The 15,299-nt window shown below is 38.6% G+C and overlaps 1 protein-coding gene, 1 long non-coding RNA gene and 2 other non-coding genes across 8 annotated transcripts in view; 1 reads left to right on the top strand and 3 right to left on the bottom strand.

Annotated features, from left to right (window-relative positions):
- Positions 1 to 675: 675 nt before the first annotated feature.
- On the bottom strand, positions 676 to 11,120 carry LOC124074695. Of its 5 annotated transcripts, none has more exons than XR_006845898.1 (8): positions 11,108 to 11,120; positions 4,754 to 4,888; positions 4,520 to 4,560; positions 4,090 to 4,173; positions 3,140 to 3,164; positions 2,906 to 2,946; positions 2,238 to 2,283; positions 676 to 866 (listed from the first exon to the last, which is right to left on the bottom strand). It is a non-coding gene; the product is annotated as an uncharacterized LOC124074695 (long non-coding RNA). The 5 variants fall into 5 exon arrangements; XR_006845895.1 differs by lacking the exon at positions 11,108 to 11,120 and adding an exon at positions 6,165 to 6,325; XR_006845896.1 differs by lacking the exon at positions 11,108 to 11,120 and adding an exon at positions 5,939 to 6,158.
- Positions 2,798 to 2,866, bottom strand: LOC124075231. Its single transcript, XR_006845973.1, has one exon. It is a non-coding gene; the product is annotated as a small nucleolar RNA SNORD52 (small nucleolar RNA).
- LOC124075230 lies at positions 4,412 to 4,480 on the bottom strand. Its single transcript, XR_006845972.1, has one exon. It is a non-coding gene; the product is annotated as a small nucleolar RNA SNORD52 (small nucleolar RNA).
- The window catches only part of gtf2h4 (general transcription factor IIH, polypeptide 4), a 41,155-nt gene continuing 36,128 nt past the window's right edge, over positions 10,273 to 15,299 (top strand). Inside the window, exons 1-5 of the mRNA XM_046417863.1 lie at positions 10,273 to 10,428; positions 10,536 to 10,654; positions 10,739 to 10,843; positions 11,799 to 11,930; positions 12,364 to 12,549. Coding sequence (XP_046273819.1) covers positions 10,539 to 10,654; positions 10,739 to 10,843; positions 11,799 to 11,930; positions 12,364 to 12,549 — 539 coding nt within the window. The 5' untranslated portion in view covers positions 10,273 to 10,428; positions 10,536 to 10,538. The remainder of the gene's footprint in view (positions 10,429 to 10,535; positions 10,655 to 10,738; positions 10,844 to 11,798; positions 11,931 to 12,363; positions 12,550 to 15,299) is intronic.

Below are 15,299 nucleotides of genomic sequence, written 5' to 3'. Positions count from 1 at the left end.
ATCAGCATATCCACTTCAAGATCCCCCTCAACATTTACAAAGCTCTCAATAATCTTGTAAAGTGTATTAGTTTTATTGATTAGAGTTTTATTAAAAATAATTGTGTGTCCCCCACCTCTGAAATCAAAATTTCATCCTTGGTTCACTGGATTGATGGAGCAGCTTGCTGGGCAAAGTGCTGATAAGTTAAATAGCTGCTTAATTCATGTACTACAATGAAATGTATTCGATAATATTTTGCATGTAAAGTCATCTATAGTGCAACTAAGTGCACTGGATTACAGAGTGTTTGTCAACAGCATCCAAGTATCAACAGTTCGATACCACTGGTTTGCACTGACAGTATGAAAGTACCCAAACTAATTTTAAATAAGCACATCTCCAATCATATTTTCAACCCTAGTCTGCGTATAAAGTTCAACCTATTCTTTAAAAAAAAAAAAAAAAAAAAAAAAAAAATACTAGTACTGTATCTAAAATTTAACATGTTGGCGTTGTTACAATCTCACTAAAAACCAACAGAAGATTCTCAATCACCATGAATTTTAGTCAGACACTAATTCTACCTGCAAGCAAATCATGCCCCAACAAATCATTTAGCTAAAAATTTTAAATCAACCTCTCACCACTGAATAAAAGCAAAAAAAAAAAAAGAAAAAAGAAAAAAGCATACAGTCATTGTGAATCAAACATTTATTTAAAATGTTCTTACAAGAATTAAAGCAAGTCGTCAAAACCTGTTTTCACAGGCCAACTCATTTAAATGAAAATGATGGGATTGTGTCCAACATTTAAATATGCTTCCATTTCCTTGATGACTTAATGTTGACCATCATTGAAGCAGTCCAAGCTCACAATTGTCACATCTGTAAAGTAAATTATAGAATTATGAGGTGGTTTCACACATGGTTAGGATAAACATGAGTGTCCAACAGCAGAACAACCTAGACCAGAATTATCTACAAATTATTTTTAAAAAAAAGTGTTTTAAATCATGTCTCTCTAATCCAGAGTTTCTCAGTCCTGACCCTCAGAATCCTCTACGTGCTTCCCTCCTCCAACACACTATATTAAAATGAATGGGTTGTTATCAGGCTTCTGCACAGCTTCATAACGAGCTGATTGTTTAAGTCAGGTGCCAAAGAGGAGCAAAACACCTTAAACATGTAGGGGGTCCTGAGCACACTGACAGAATAGGTACACATTTTTCTGCATCAGCCAGGGCTCAGACCCTTCTGGTTGAGCTACCTGCCAAGTAAGATTTTACACTATGACACAAGCAACTAACAGGATGAGGGTTTTTTTTTGTTTGTTTGTTTGTTTGTTTATTTTTATTTTTTTTTTAAAGACTGAGCAATCCATAGGTGAGAAACTGATGTTTTACAATATTCAATTTCTAACTGACTACAGTAGTTTACATGACGGTACAATTCAAAATATTGACAAAAATTCATTTTGAGAAAAAAATTTGAAATTTTGTCCACTACATATACCATGAATTTTAAGCACCATTTTCATGAAGACTGGAGATTGAGTGAGTATTTGACTTATCTGTTTACAGTCCATTTTGATCCACTGTGGACCCAGTTTTTGATCATTTAAAAATTTAGTTGGCTGTGTGCAGAGGACAGTCTGAAAATGCAGTGCATAAACTGACCAAAAATGTAGGAGATGATGGGCTAAGTAATTCAATGCAAAAGGCACAGGAAAAAATTCTGTGATTCTAATGGTAAATATAACACAAAGAAAAATTTGCAATTCCCAAAGGGCCTGACAGAGCTGCAGAGCCCAAACTCTGCAAGGAAACTGCAAAGCTCCCTAATACTGTTCCATCAATAATGACCAAGGCCATTCATCATGTCCAAATGTCATCCAGCTTGGTCTCCCAAGGTCTTACTTGACAAGACAAAACTCTGCCATTTCGCCACCAAGGTTTGGCTTCCACTCATTCTTATAACTGTCTGAGTGTCTCAGTGCGCTGCGAGTAGACTTCAGTTAAGATCAGGAGAACCGAACAACTGCATCATCATTGACCAAACTCAGACAAAATGTAAAAGTCCTGTAAAGACAAACTGGACATTTCACAAATTTATCTCCAAGACCAAATGTGGCTTTGGTCACATGATTTAAAACCTAGACCTCATTGCTCAGGGAATAAGCTGCAAAATTAAAAAACAAACCATGAAAGATTAATCCCATCCAAATGAGGCCTTACGTCAAGAGAAGTTGATACTTACAGCACTGGAGATATCATGTCAGCTCCTTTCTCAGTGTGTGCATGAGCTACAAAATTCAAAATTCATATCAATACCTCCACATGTCCAAAAAAGGCAAGTTCACAGACCACACCAGTGTTCTGAGGTTTCAGCCATTTCAGCCCATTTACTGCAATCATACTTTGAACATTAAGAGTTTTTCAGGCAAATGACAACCTTCACACCCTTGTGCTGAAGTGGCAGCAGAAATCAGATGTAATGAACTCAGCAAATAAAACAACTTGCCTGTATGTTTGAATTACACCAAGGTTAAACTATAAAATCTGTTTTTACAATTTTTTGGAGCCAAAGCCTTAAGTTTAGCAATGCAGTTCCATGAAAGCAGACATGTTGTATTGATTAACCAACTTAAGTTTCTGGTATCTGCCAATATTATATAATAATATAATATTCACTATGATGTGGAATAACAAGCGTTGGAGGTAGTAAAACTACTAAGAATAACTTTTTGGGGGGGGCAACAGTAATATGACTTGAAGTAAATGGGTTAAAATATAGCATTATCACTGGTAAGGTGTATGTGGTCAGTGCACTGTGAAAACAACTTCATGCTTTGCTCAGAGACTCTAGTCTATGAAATCATCATTCCACAGGAGCATGGAACAGTGGCTTTTAGATCCCAGACTTACCTAAAATAGGAGTCTCCGCCTAACGGCCTCAGTTTAACAACCTGGTGGGTACATAGAACAGTATCAGAACAGTTCTAATTGTTGCAGCTTGCACTGAAAATCAGTAACACACATGCTCAGTGCACTGTGAAAGAGCTTCATAGTATAATCAGAGACTCTAGTCTTGTGAATCATCATAGCAGCATCTTGATTTTCATGGGCCATCATTCTGTGCCATTCAACCCTGACACTCACCATCAGACAGGTTATTTCCATGGCACTGCAATAAAACATAAAGCTGCAATTATTAGTTTAGAGAAAGAAAATTAGTTGCCAACTATTTTGATAATGAAATTTGTTCTTTGGCATTTATGACAGTAAGAGCCTTCCAACCTTGGTTGATTGGACAAAAGAAGCAATTTAAAGATGATACGCTGAAAGACTGATGAGAAATTCTTTACATTCTAAAAACTACATGATTAATTGTGAAATAAGATGAACTGACAATGAAAATAATCATCATACAAAGAATTTAGGATTCATACAAGTTGCCTTTAAGTCTCATGAAGACATGTTCAAATTAAATCTACATCAGTTCAAATAAACAGTGAAAACTGCCACTGAAATTCAGATCGATAGACACTTTGTTGTCCCCCTGGGGGGCAATTTGGCCTGGGCTCAACAGGCCAAACATTTTTGAGAAGGCACTTTGATTGCACATGGATATTCACATCTGTAGATACCAATGAGGACACCTGGGCCCCTGATATTTCGGGTTATTCAGGAGAGGTACGTGACCTCAAGATCTGAAATTCCACATTTACCTGCTGTTCAAGACTTGCTTGAACAGCAGTTCGTCCACAATGCAGTCTGTGGAGATATGTAGAAAATGTAAAGACAACATCTTCTGGCTCTCTAAAAGATTTGGCTAAAGACCTGAAGATGCTGCAATCACTGCTTTATCCAGTTGTTTTCAGATGAAATACTTGCATTTTCACATTGATGAATTTTTTTTATATGAAGTTGTATTTTATTTTCTGTTTAAAACAGTAGCATTACCCATTCTCAGTAATTTATACCAAAATCTCCTTCCAATGAAAAATTGGAAGGAGATTCACAGCTATCTTTCCTGACAGCAGCATAACAGTTTACATAAACACGTCTTAACCCAAAATGTCTGAACTGTGATTGTCATCACCACTCACTTTATTCATGCATCTGCAAACTTTGTTCTTCTGGAGGTCCTTGGACACCCAATATTCAGTTTAGACTTGAAGAGCAGACTCATTCTATGACCAAATGAGAAAATAAAGAGCTCAGCTTTAGTAATCAAGTTCCATGAAAGCAGACATGTTGTATAGATTAGCCACCTTAAGTTTCTGGTATCTGCCAATTAATATTCACTATGATGTGGAATAAAAAGTGTTGGAGGTAGTAAAACTACTAAGAATAACTTGGGGGGAGGCCAACAGTGATACAACTTGAAGTAAATAGGTTAAAATATAGCATTATCACTGGTAAGGTGTGTGGTCAGTGCACTGTGAAAACAACTTCATGCTTTGCTCAGAGACTCTAGTCTATGAAATCATCATTCCACAGGAGCATGGAACAGTGGCTTTTAGATCCCAGACTTACCTAAAATAGGAGTCTCCGCCTAACGGCCTCAGTTTAACAACCTGGTGGGTACATAGAACAGTATCAGAACAGCTCTAATTTTTGCAGCTTGCACTGAAAATCAGTAACACGCATGCTCAGTGCACTGTGAAAGAGCTTCATAGTATAATCAGAGACTCTAGTCTTGTGAATCATCATAGCAGCATCTTGATTTTCATGGGCCATCATTCTGTGCCATTCGACCCTGACACTCACCATTAGCTCCTGGCTTGACGCTATAATCTGCTCACTGAAGGAAAGAATACAGTATTCAGTAGTTTGGGATGAAACTGTCTTCTTTCAGTACTCTGAGGGGCATCAGGTAGAAGTTGCAGCCACTTTTATTGTGATCTGAAACAACAGAACAGGTTATTTCCATGACACTGCAATAAAACGTAGAGCTGCAATTATTAGTTCAGAGAAAGAAAATTAGTTGCCAACTATTTTGATAATGAAATTACCACTTGTTCTTTGTCATTTGATCTTTGGCATTTATGACAGTAAGAGTCTTCCGACTGCATGGTTGGACAAAAGAAGCAATTTAAAGATGCCATGCTGGAAGCCTGATGAGAAATTCTTTACATTTTAAAAACTACATGATTAATTGTGAAATAAGATGAACTGACAATGAAGCCTGATGAGAAATTCTTTACATTTTAAAAACTACATGATTAATTGTGAAATAAGATGAACTGACAATGAAAATAACCATCATACAAAGAATCTAGGATTCATGCAGGTTGCCTTTAAGTCTCATGAAGACATGTTCAAATAAAACTACATCAGTTTAAATAAACAGTGAAAACTGCCACTGAAATTCAGTCATCTTTGAGAAGACACTTTGATTGCACATGGACATTCACATCTGTAGATACCAATGAGAACACCTGGGCCCCTGATAATTCAGGTTATTAGGGAGAGGAAAATGATCTAAAGATCTGAAATTCCACATTTAACTGCTGTTCAAGACTTACACAATGTTGGACATGGAAACTTGTAGCTTTCAGTGCATATACAGTGAAGTAGGAAGTTGGAAACACCTTGCATTCAGCACCGTAACTTGTGAAATAAAAAAATAGCATATTCACATATTCTGGAATATCTAATGACTGAAAAGGAATCGATGCAATTTCAAGAATTTAACTCTTCAACCATAAACACAAGAGAGAATTTTTATGTATGCCTTATTAATACATGTGGAGGGAATGTTTCAAATAGAACTACTGATACAAAGGGAAACTACAGCTTCAATATTGTGACCAAAACATTAAGACATCAGTAATTATAATCCATTAATATTCTGATGTGACATTCACCGTAATGAATATTTCACGTTGAGTAGACCAAGTATATTTTGGTGCTAATACTTTGTAATCTTAAATAAGCACACGATTTAAGTACTTCTTCCAATTCTGCTGTTTTTTTCTCCTCCGGCAAGTGTGATCTTGTCGCCATACCACGTGCTGAGAAAGAAAGATCCACCTAAGATGATACTGTTCGTCCTAGTTCGTCAAATGCCTGCTGCATGCGCCGTAAAAGTCTTTTAACGCGGTGTATTGTATTGACCTCGCGATGTTTCCAATGGAATTTTAGAGTTTCTTACACCTCGGACTGACTTCACACTCACCTCGCTCCGCGTACAAACCAATCACCCAGAGACTGAGAACTTCGCCCACAATGGCTTATATAGTCGGGTCCTTCACACCACTGTGTTTGTTGTCCTAAATACTGCCTGTTTCCACTAGACCCCGCGTTGTTTTCAAGTGTGTGTATATACAAATAAAATGTTTCGGACGACTAGCAAAATTTACATCCATTCAGTTTATCTTTCAGCCAATAATATACGAATAAAAAAATATGTGTGTGTATATATATATATATATATACAATAGATTAAAATTAAAGTACATGTAATGCATATGAATATTCAATATTAAATTTAATGAAACTGTTTCCAAATTGTATTTCAATGAGAAATTCTGTTAATATGTACTGATTAAATCAAAAGCAATCGCCGCACCGAGCATGCCACTGTCCACCACTCCCAATAAAAACGAGAGCGTGAACTGCAGGCAGTAGCCGCCATACCGCACGTCCCAAAAAGTGAAGACGCTTCGATCTCGCGTGAAGATCGTTGCCCGCGCGTGCGTGTCAGAGTAAGTCGGAATCAAGATGGACAGAAATCTAGAGATGCTCTCTGAATTTTGAGCCCAGAAGAGAAAAGGCTGAAAGCAGGTTTAATCAGTGGTTGCAAAGAGACTTGTCTTTGAGGGGTGTGTGCTCCTGTCCAAGGCTGAGGGAATCTTTCGGCTTATTTATGCCTCATCTTCTCTGGCCTTGGACAGTTAAACAATCCAAAAAATGGATCAAATGTTGTTTAATTTTTTGTGGAGGAACAGAATACATTACATCCGAAAATCGGTTGTAGTCAGTACTCGAGAGAATGGAGGTCTTGATTTTCTGGACTTTGCATCATTAACCAATGTATTTAAGATTAATTGGTTAATGTGCTTTTTAAAAAATGATTAATCTCTGTGGAATTTTATTCCTAATTTTGTATTTAATCAAATTGGCGGCCTTCCTATTCTGTACCCTTAAATACCCTTAAAATTCATAAACAGACCTTACTCGAATGAAAACTAATCTACAAACACAATTTCTCCCCACAAAATATTATCTATGGAACAACAGAGCCATATTATATAGCAAAAAGAGCTTCTTCTTTAGGCAGTGGTTTGAAAGAGATAGTTATACAGTTGCTCAAATGTTAACTTCAGATGGCTACCCAGTGTGCTATGAGGAGTTTATACAAAAGTTTGATTTTCCTGTTACAGTAAAAGAATTTTATCAGGTAATTACTTCCATTCCTGTGGGTGTTATAAATTTACATAGAGGCTCCTCTCAACTGTGTACTGTTTCTGTCTCTGTTGTAAATCCACTCAATACTGTTTGTGGCAAAATCTGTTTCGGGTCATATAAAAATAATAATAGAGCCATCCGTGAACTTTTCTTAAATGAAATCTAAACGAAACCTTATGTGACCATCTGTTGGGCTAAATTTAATGTCAGTATTGGGCAAAGATCTTGTTGTTGCCACATAAATATATAATTACTAACAAAGTTAGAGGAATCTTAAAATATTATATAAAATTTACCCCGTAAAGCATTTCATGCAAAAATCTAAGAATGACACTGACGTCAGTTGTTCTTTTTATTTTATACAACCCGAATATAGGAAGAACAGATCCACAGAACAGATCCACAGAGGATGCCATATCTTCTGTGGTCCACACAGCTCTCACCCACCTGGAGAATAAAGACTCCTATGTCCGCCTTCTCTTTGTGGATTTTACATCTGCCTTCAACACAATCATTCCACAGACACTGATCCACAAGCTCAGTGCTCTCGGTCTGAGCTCCACAATCTGCAATTGGGTCCTGGACTTCCTGACGGACAGGCCGCAAACAGTGAAGATCCACGTCATCTCCTCCTCCCCCATCACCCTCAGCACCGGCTCTCCCCAGGACTGTGTGCTGAACCCCCTCCTGTTCAACCTGCTAACACATGACTGCTCAGCACAACATCCGAGCTCCCTCATTGTGAAGTTTGCGGATGATACAGCTGTGGTTGGATGAATCGCCAACAGCGATGAGGCCGACTACAGGCAGGAGGTGGAACGCCTGGAGGGTTGGTGCAGAGAGAACAACCTCTGCATCAACGTGAAAAAGACCAAGGAGATGATCGTGGACTTCAGAAGGGGCAGACATCTCCCCCTTCCTCCCCTGTTCATCGGAGGGACAGTGGTTGAAGTGGTCTCCGGCTTCAGGTACCTGGGCGTCCACATAACAGACGACCTCACCTGGAGCCACAACACTTCCTGCCTCATCAGGAAGGCACACCAGTGCCTCTACTTCCTCAGGAGGCTGAGGCATGCTGGACTGGGGAGCTCAGTCCTGACATCCTTCTACAGATGTGTGGTGGAGAGCGTCCTGTGCTCCTGCATCACTGTGTGGCACGGCAGCTGCTCTGCAGCAGAGAAAAAGGCTCTGCAGAGGGTGGTGAAAGCTGCACAGAAGACTGTGGGACACAGCCTATCCACCACCACAGACATTTACACCTCCAGGTGCAGGAAAAGGGCCTCCTGCATCATGAAGGACCCCACCCACCCCTCACACAAACTGTTTGCCCCTCTCCCCTCAGGCAGGAGGCTGTGAAGCATCAAGAGCAGGACCACCAGACTGAGGAGCAGCTTCTTCCCAGAAGCTGTGAGACTGTTGAACTCTGGAGGTCCTCTGTAGCCCCTGCTGCCAACCTCATAACTCACACCCCCCACACACACACACCCCCACAACCCTCCCGACAACCACCCATGGAACATTTAGCACAATGCAGCCATTTGCACAGAACTCTTGAACCACTCATCTCATTGCCCTACTGTCATTTGCACTACTTTATTCTGATGTTTATATCTTTTATTCTGATTGCTTTTTTGTATATATTTGTATAGCATTGTTTATATTTATTTTGTTGGATAATTGGGCTTAGACCGGGACCGGGGAAACTAATTTCGTTCCACCTCATGTTTCTACATGTGTGAAATGACAGTAAAGCTCCTTGAATCCTTGAAACAGCGGCCTACCTATTTTGGCATTGTACCTACACAGACTGTAGAAAGATTTATCAAAATGTATCTCTGATAAATTGCATATGAACTTTAAACTGTATTATGAACATGTTATTTTCAGATTTCTCTCAGATAACAAGGAAAATCCAGATAAGGTTTTTATTATTAATCTGTTATTACTCTACGTAAAGTTCCACATTCATGAAGCTAAGTTTGCTGGAGATAAGCGTATTTTTTCTGTTTTCGACAAGAGCTTTGAATTATATCTGCAGTCCCTTGCCCCACTTGAAAATAAGAAAGCTTTAAAAACAATGAATATATGTGAAAAGTTTAGTACTGGTATGTAATGTGTAATCAGCTATTATTTTGTTGTTACTTGTCTTTAGTTTCTGTTATATATTTTTACTCTAAGTTTTGTTTGGTTATTAACATTTATTCACCCTGGCTTTTCCTGTGCCTTTGCCAACTGTATTGTCATCATCTTGTAGCAATTGTATGTTTTTTTTATGTTGTAATAAAAAAATAAAATAAGATAAGATAAGATTATAAGATAATCCTTTATTAGTCCCATAGCTGGGACTAATAGTCCCATAGTATTACAGCAGCAAACAGGATAAAGAGGGTGCAAAGCGTGCAAGGATAAGGGAAGGATGTGCATTTAGGAAGAATAAATACACAGGAAACAAGTACCTGCATTCAAAAAGAATAAGTGTGCATACAGAAAGAATAAATACGCAGAAGACAAGTACCTGCAGTTTTATACAGTACAGAAAAGAAAAAGACTATTTACACTAGAGTCCCACAAATTATGATTAGCGGATGGATTAATTATTGTACAGATTTGTTTCAGGGACTAAGTATGTAGGTACTGATCCTGGTAGTAGTACAAGTAAGGATTATTGAACAATTATTACTACACATGTCTTATTGACTTTATCGATTCTGCGCAGATCTGACTCGTCAAGCAAGCCAGTTATGAAGAATATTTTTTTTCACTTTTCTATATTCAGAGGGCATAGATCCAAGTCCCCACTGTCCAATTTCCGTTCAGCAGGTGGCGGTACTACCCTTAAAGTTGTACAACGATCGCCATTTAAATTGCTGAAGAACAACAAGACCAGTAAGAACGCTCGTAATAAGATCACATGACCAGGTAACATGGCGGTTTAGCAAAAAAGAACTACTGCATGACAATAATGGAGATAATTTGTAAGATAAAATAATTTTACACTCAAGAGTTTGTCGAAATTTTTGTTCGTCCTTACGGTAAATTATCCTTTTTTATATACATATTCTAATAATTTTATTAGTGGGAACGACTTTTAAGCTTATGGTCGCGGTGGATTCAATTACATCCTTCTTTATTTTAGTAGACAATGAAGTTGCGTGTCCAACTGCAGTGTAAGAACTTGCATGAATACCTGAGAGAATTAAGTCCTGAGATTTTGGACAGACTGTTTAACCATCCAGCAACATGTCTGGCTGTTTACAGGTATGATTACTACAACACATGCTGTACAGTTATGTTGTAGAAATGGACATATATATATTTTACAATGTGTTTGATGTCCTACAGGGAACTTCCCTCACTGGCTAAGAATTATGTGATGCGAATGCTGTTCCTGGATCAGCCTCTCCCCCAAGCAGCAGTGGCATTGTGGGTAAAAAAAGATAGTCAGAGGTGAGTCAGTACTTCACAATTGTTCATCTTCACTTTACAAATGTAAAATCTGCATGCCTCACAATGTGGATGTGATATGAGGCCATGGGTTGCTGTGGTACTAAAAAGTGAGTCAGCAGCCTGTGATAACTTCATGAATGTAACTCATAGCAGGAAAAAAAACGTAAATGTATCAAACTCATGTTTGCTAGTTCATTCCAAAGGAATTCAGTAGACGGTTGCACTAATTTGATAAATCAGATTGTTATTAGTGTCAACTCCAACTTTATTATGCAGAGCAGATGTTGAGTACAATATGAACAATCCACATTAAAAAAAAAAGTTTATTTGTTTTACATTAATCCACTGAAATTCAATTTCTAACAAATCAAGGTACTTAATACCACAAAACTTTACCTTAAAAGTGTTTTAATTATGACAGGAAACACTGTTAAAAAATGTCACAATTTTCTTTAGTTGTTAGTTTACAGAAAAATAAAGTCTGTTTTAGAGTATTAACATACAATTTATAAACTTCCAATTAAATTCCAATTTAAAATTAAATTACTGTTTCAGTCCTACTGTATACATTCTGTATGTATGATAAATTTATCAGTCTACGTATGACACCTCTGTCTAAGCCTCAGGAAAGAAATATATATAATATATAAAAGGTACAGTTTTCACAGACACTGAATATTATAACTGTCATGAAGGTAGGATTTGTTTGTTATATACTATATTATATCCATATGTGGGATAGTCTCACCACCAGAATTATGTTCTTGGAAGGTGAAAACCCCTCTAAAAAAATCATTAACTGTGGCTTGAACGGTAAATAATCCTTCAGGATTAGAAATACTTTTATCACCTATTTAGTGGGAGAAAAACAAAAAACAAACATAAATACACTTGAGAGTAATGAGAGTAATAACCAGGTAGTTATTAGTCTTTTGCCTTTTGTATCTACTTGCAGGGATCACGATGAATGTGTCTCAGTGTTGGCAGGACTCCGCCTTTGGCATAGTCAGCAGCTGCAGGGAGGTCTTCAGGGATACATTTTAAATCCAGTCTTCAAAGACAACCTGAGGAAAGCCCTGCTTGGCGGGTAAGTCTGCTCTCCATGAATACACCATTTTCTGACAGGACTGCAGCACACTTCTTATTCGCTTTGTTTGTAGAAACTGTTTATTTCACATTGAAAGATAAGGTATTGTACACACAACTTTTCAATGTTTGTACAAAATTAATTAGTGTAATGTTTGTGAAGAACCAGCCACATCTACTAAACACTTTGTTTAAGTTCCTTCCACTTCCTGTTTAGCCATGGCCAGTCAGGATGGAGTTGGATAATTAATAATTAATTAATTAATAATGTAGACCAGGATTCTAAATGTTATTGTATAAAGTCCTATTATCTTTCAATGTGTCTTCTAATGTTATTTTTAATCCAGCCAGACAGATTTGAGATGAAATTGCAGTATAGTAACTGGAGTTATCCCATTATAAGTAAAATACTTCATTGCTGTGTTGATGCACAGGGGCAGAGCATGGGCAGATGAGGGCAGCACTCTAGGTCCAGACCGCCATGCACGGGACGTCGAGAGTCTTGACCGTTATGCTATGGAGCGCTGGGAAGTTATCCTGCATTTCATGGTGGGTTCTCCATGTGCTGCTGTTAGTCAGGACCTGGCTCAACTGTTGGTTCAAGCAGGCCTCATGAAAAGGTATGCATTAGTAATAGTAATGACAAGTTTACACTGATCAGTCATGACATGAGACATACTACCTTCTTAATATTTTCGAGGTCCCTTTTGTGCTGCCAAAACAGCTATGAGCTGTAAGGGGAAGGGACATAGTACCTCCAGGGCTAGTTTGTGGTCACCGGCATAGGAATGTTGGATCCTTTGGGTCCCATTCGTTGTGCATCCTGTGCCTTCTGATGGGAGGCTATTTTTGATTGTTTCCCCCTAGAACATTGTATTGTAAACAGCTGTTATGTTATTCACTTCACCTGTCAGTGGTTTTAATGATGTGGCTGATTGGTGTATTTGACTCTGTAAATTCTTTAAGAAAGGGACTGAAAGGATCATAAAAAAATGTTTTTCAGTGTTATGTGTACATAAATGCACATGAACAAATATTGTTTGACATATCGTGAGGTTTTTCCTACTTTTAATTTTAGATTAATTCTGTATCTGTAATGGTATAGAACTAATTAAGACTTCACTGAGCCCACCAGTTACTATTGCAATGTCTGTCAAGCTATTCATTGGAAAACTGCATATATGCAGTTTACAGTGACAGTGGTTGCAGATTCAGTACTGAAAATGTAGTTTGTGCACCATTGATGCAGCCTCGTAGCTTTGTAATTGCTCCGTAAGTTGGTTAAAACACTCTTGGGATCTTTTTCAAATCCAATTCAGTTTATTTATATAGCGTCAAATTGCAACAAAAGTTGTCTCATGACTCTTGCCAATTATAGCAGATCTAGACCAGACTCTCTAATTTAACTTATGCTACAGAGAGACCCAACAAAACCCTGTTGAAGCCCACTTGCTTCTCCGAGTAGGTTGATGTGAGAGAGTTAAAACAGAGTCGTTGAAATAGCCTTAAAACAGAGTTATTTATTTTAGAAACAAAGATCTTTGGAGATCCCACCTCAGAACACAAGTCTGCTTCAGCCAAACGCCAAGTGGGATCTAAAGCACTCAAGGAAGTACATCATTATATATACTTTAAGATAACACCGGTTGCTAGTCTCAACACCTTTACACTCAAGCGAGAGGGGAGGGGTGGTGTATCAGTGTCTTTTCCTGTCGGTCAGAGTGACTTGAGATATGGTGTCCTTCTCCTACTATGCATGATACCTCTGTCTCCCTCAGAGTGTGCAGTACTGAGACAAACAACTAGTTCTACATGATTATAACATTATTAATTATACCATTAATACTATAGCATAAAACATATAGCATAAAACAGAATAAGGCATGTTAAACATTTTTTAATCCACAATTCCCCCTTTTGATCTCTACTAAGAGATCACTTACGAATGTCAAATTCAAACTCTCTGATGACCCTATCCTGTTCGTCCTCCCCATCAGAGTCCATCTTTTGCAACAACGGCATCTTGTGCCTTGGAACAGGGGCGCTGCCCTTCTCTACTGTGGCTGTGATGAATCTAACAGTGAGAGCTCGAATACAGGGTACACAACAACATCCTCAAATAACCAAAATTCCCACAAAAGTAGCAATAGAGACCATAAGTGACAAAATTAAACCACTGACCAAACATCTTTGTCATCCACTCCTCCAGAGGTTACTATCTTTGTATCCTGTGGAGATTTGTATTATGTCTAGGGGTTTTAGTGTGGTATAATCAATAGCTACAATGTCATTGGATGAGATGTCAGGGGTAGGTGTGGGTTTGTGGCTCTAAAGCAAATGTGGTGTTGTCAGTGGATTCACACAAGAGTAATATTAAAGTTACAATCAGCACGGCCAGCAGGCTGAGTCCTGCTAGCCATTTAGCATTACCATACATCACTTCTCTTTTCTTTACCCTGTCAATGGTTTGAAGTTGATTATGCAACAGTTTACACTTAAAATAGCACAGATACAATATTAAATGAATTATGACTCAATTCTAGCAGCCACGAGGCTGCACAACTTATCCCCTTTATAGTCTGGTATGACCGCACAGCGAGAGTTTTATTAGAGCAAGAGCGAAAGCCACACATACAATAAACCAACAAACAATGAAGAAAGATAACTGACAGTCGGACATCTTTACGTGCTATCTTAACTTCTTAAATTCTCAAATCTTACCGTTTCACCATCGGATTTCGTCCAACGTATATGTAATATAGAAAAGCCCAATTGGAAAGTTTATCTGCCACCCACAAGTGTTGGTAATATACCTGAATGAGAAGATTTTAATCAACTCTGTTCTCTGTATGAGTGATACCACCTGCTTGGTCAATTTGTTTTGTTCCCTGATTATTATATTCATAGGTTTCAGAGGTGTCTGTTTTGGAGGTTGGTGGCTTGGCACGCCACATGCAGGAGAGGAGCGCTATTTCACCTCCTCCCGTGACGTCTTCTCTTCTGTTCTTCAGTGCCAGGGGTAGACTGCCCTGTCACCTAGTCAGCACACGGGGATTATTCTGCCCCTTTGTGTGTGTGACTCACGGCCGACCCAGCCGGGTCTGTGTTTGCTGCCTGGAGGTCCTGGTGGACCTCGAAGAGGGACCACTGCGGTTCTTCCGCTGCTGCACACTGGCTCCAGTGGTACCAGGTGTCTCATTTACCCTTCAGTCGGACTGCATGCGAAGTTCTCTCCACCACCTGAAACGGTCCAGTCCACCTTGGTTCCGACCACTTGCGTTTGATTACCCGCAACAGGACCCAATTCACCTCTGGTGACGAAGCCTCATGCGCCCCCTCGTGTCGGTCCGTGACCTGTTTGGCAAAAGCT

Source organism: Scatophagus argus, chromosome 17, assembly GCF_020382885.2.
Source record: "Scatophagus argus isolate fScaArg1 chromosome 17, fScaArg1.pri, whole genome shotgun sequence".
In the NCBI taxonomy this organism is placed as follows: Eukaryota; Metazoa; Chordata; class Actinopteri; family Scatophagidae; genus Scatophagus; species Scatophagus argus.
This window is presented reverse-complemented; position numbering and strand designations above follow the sequence as displayed.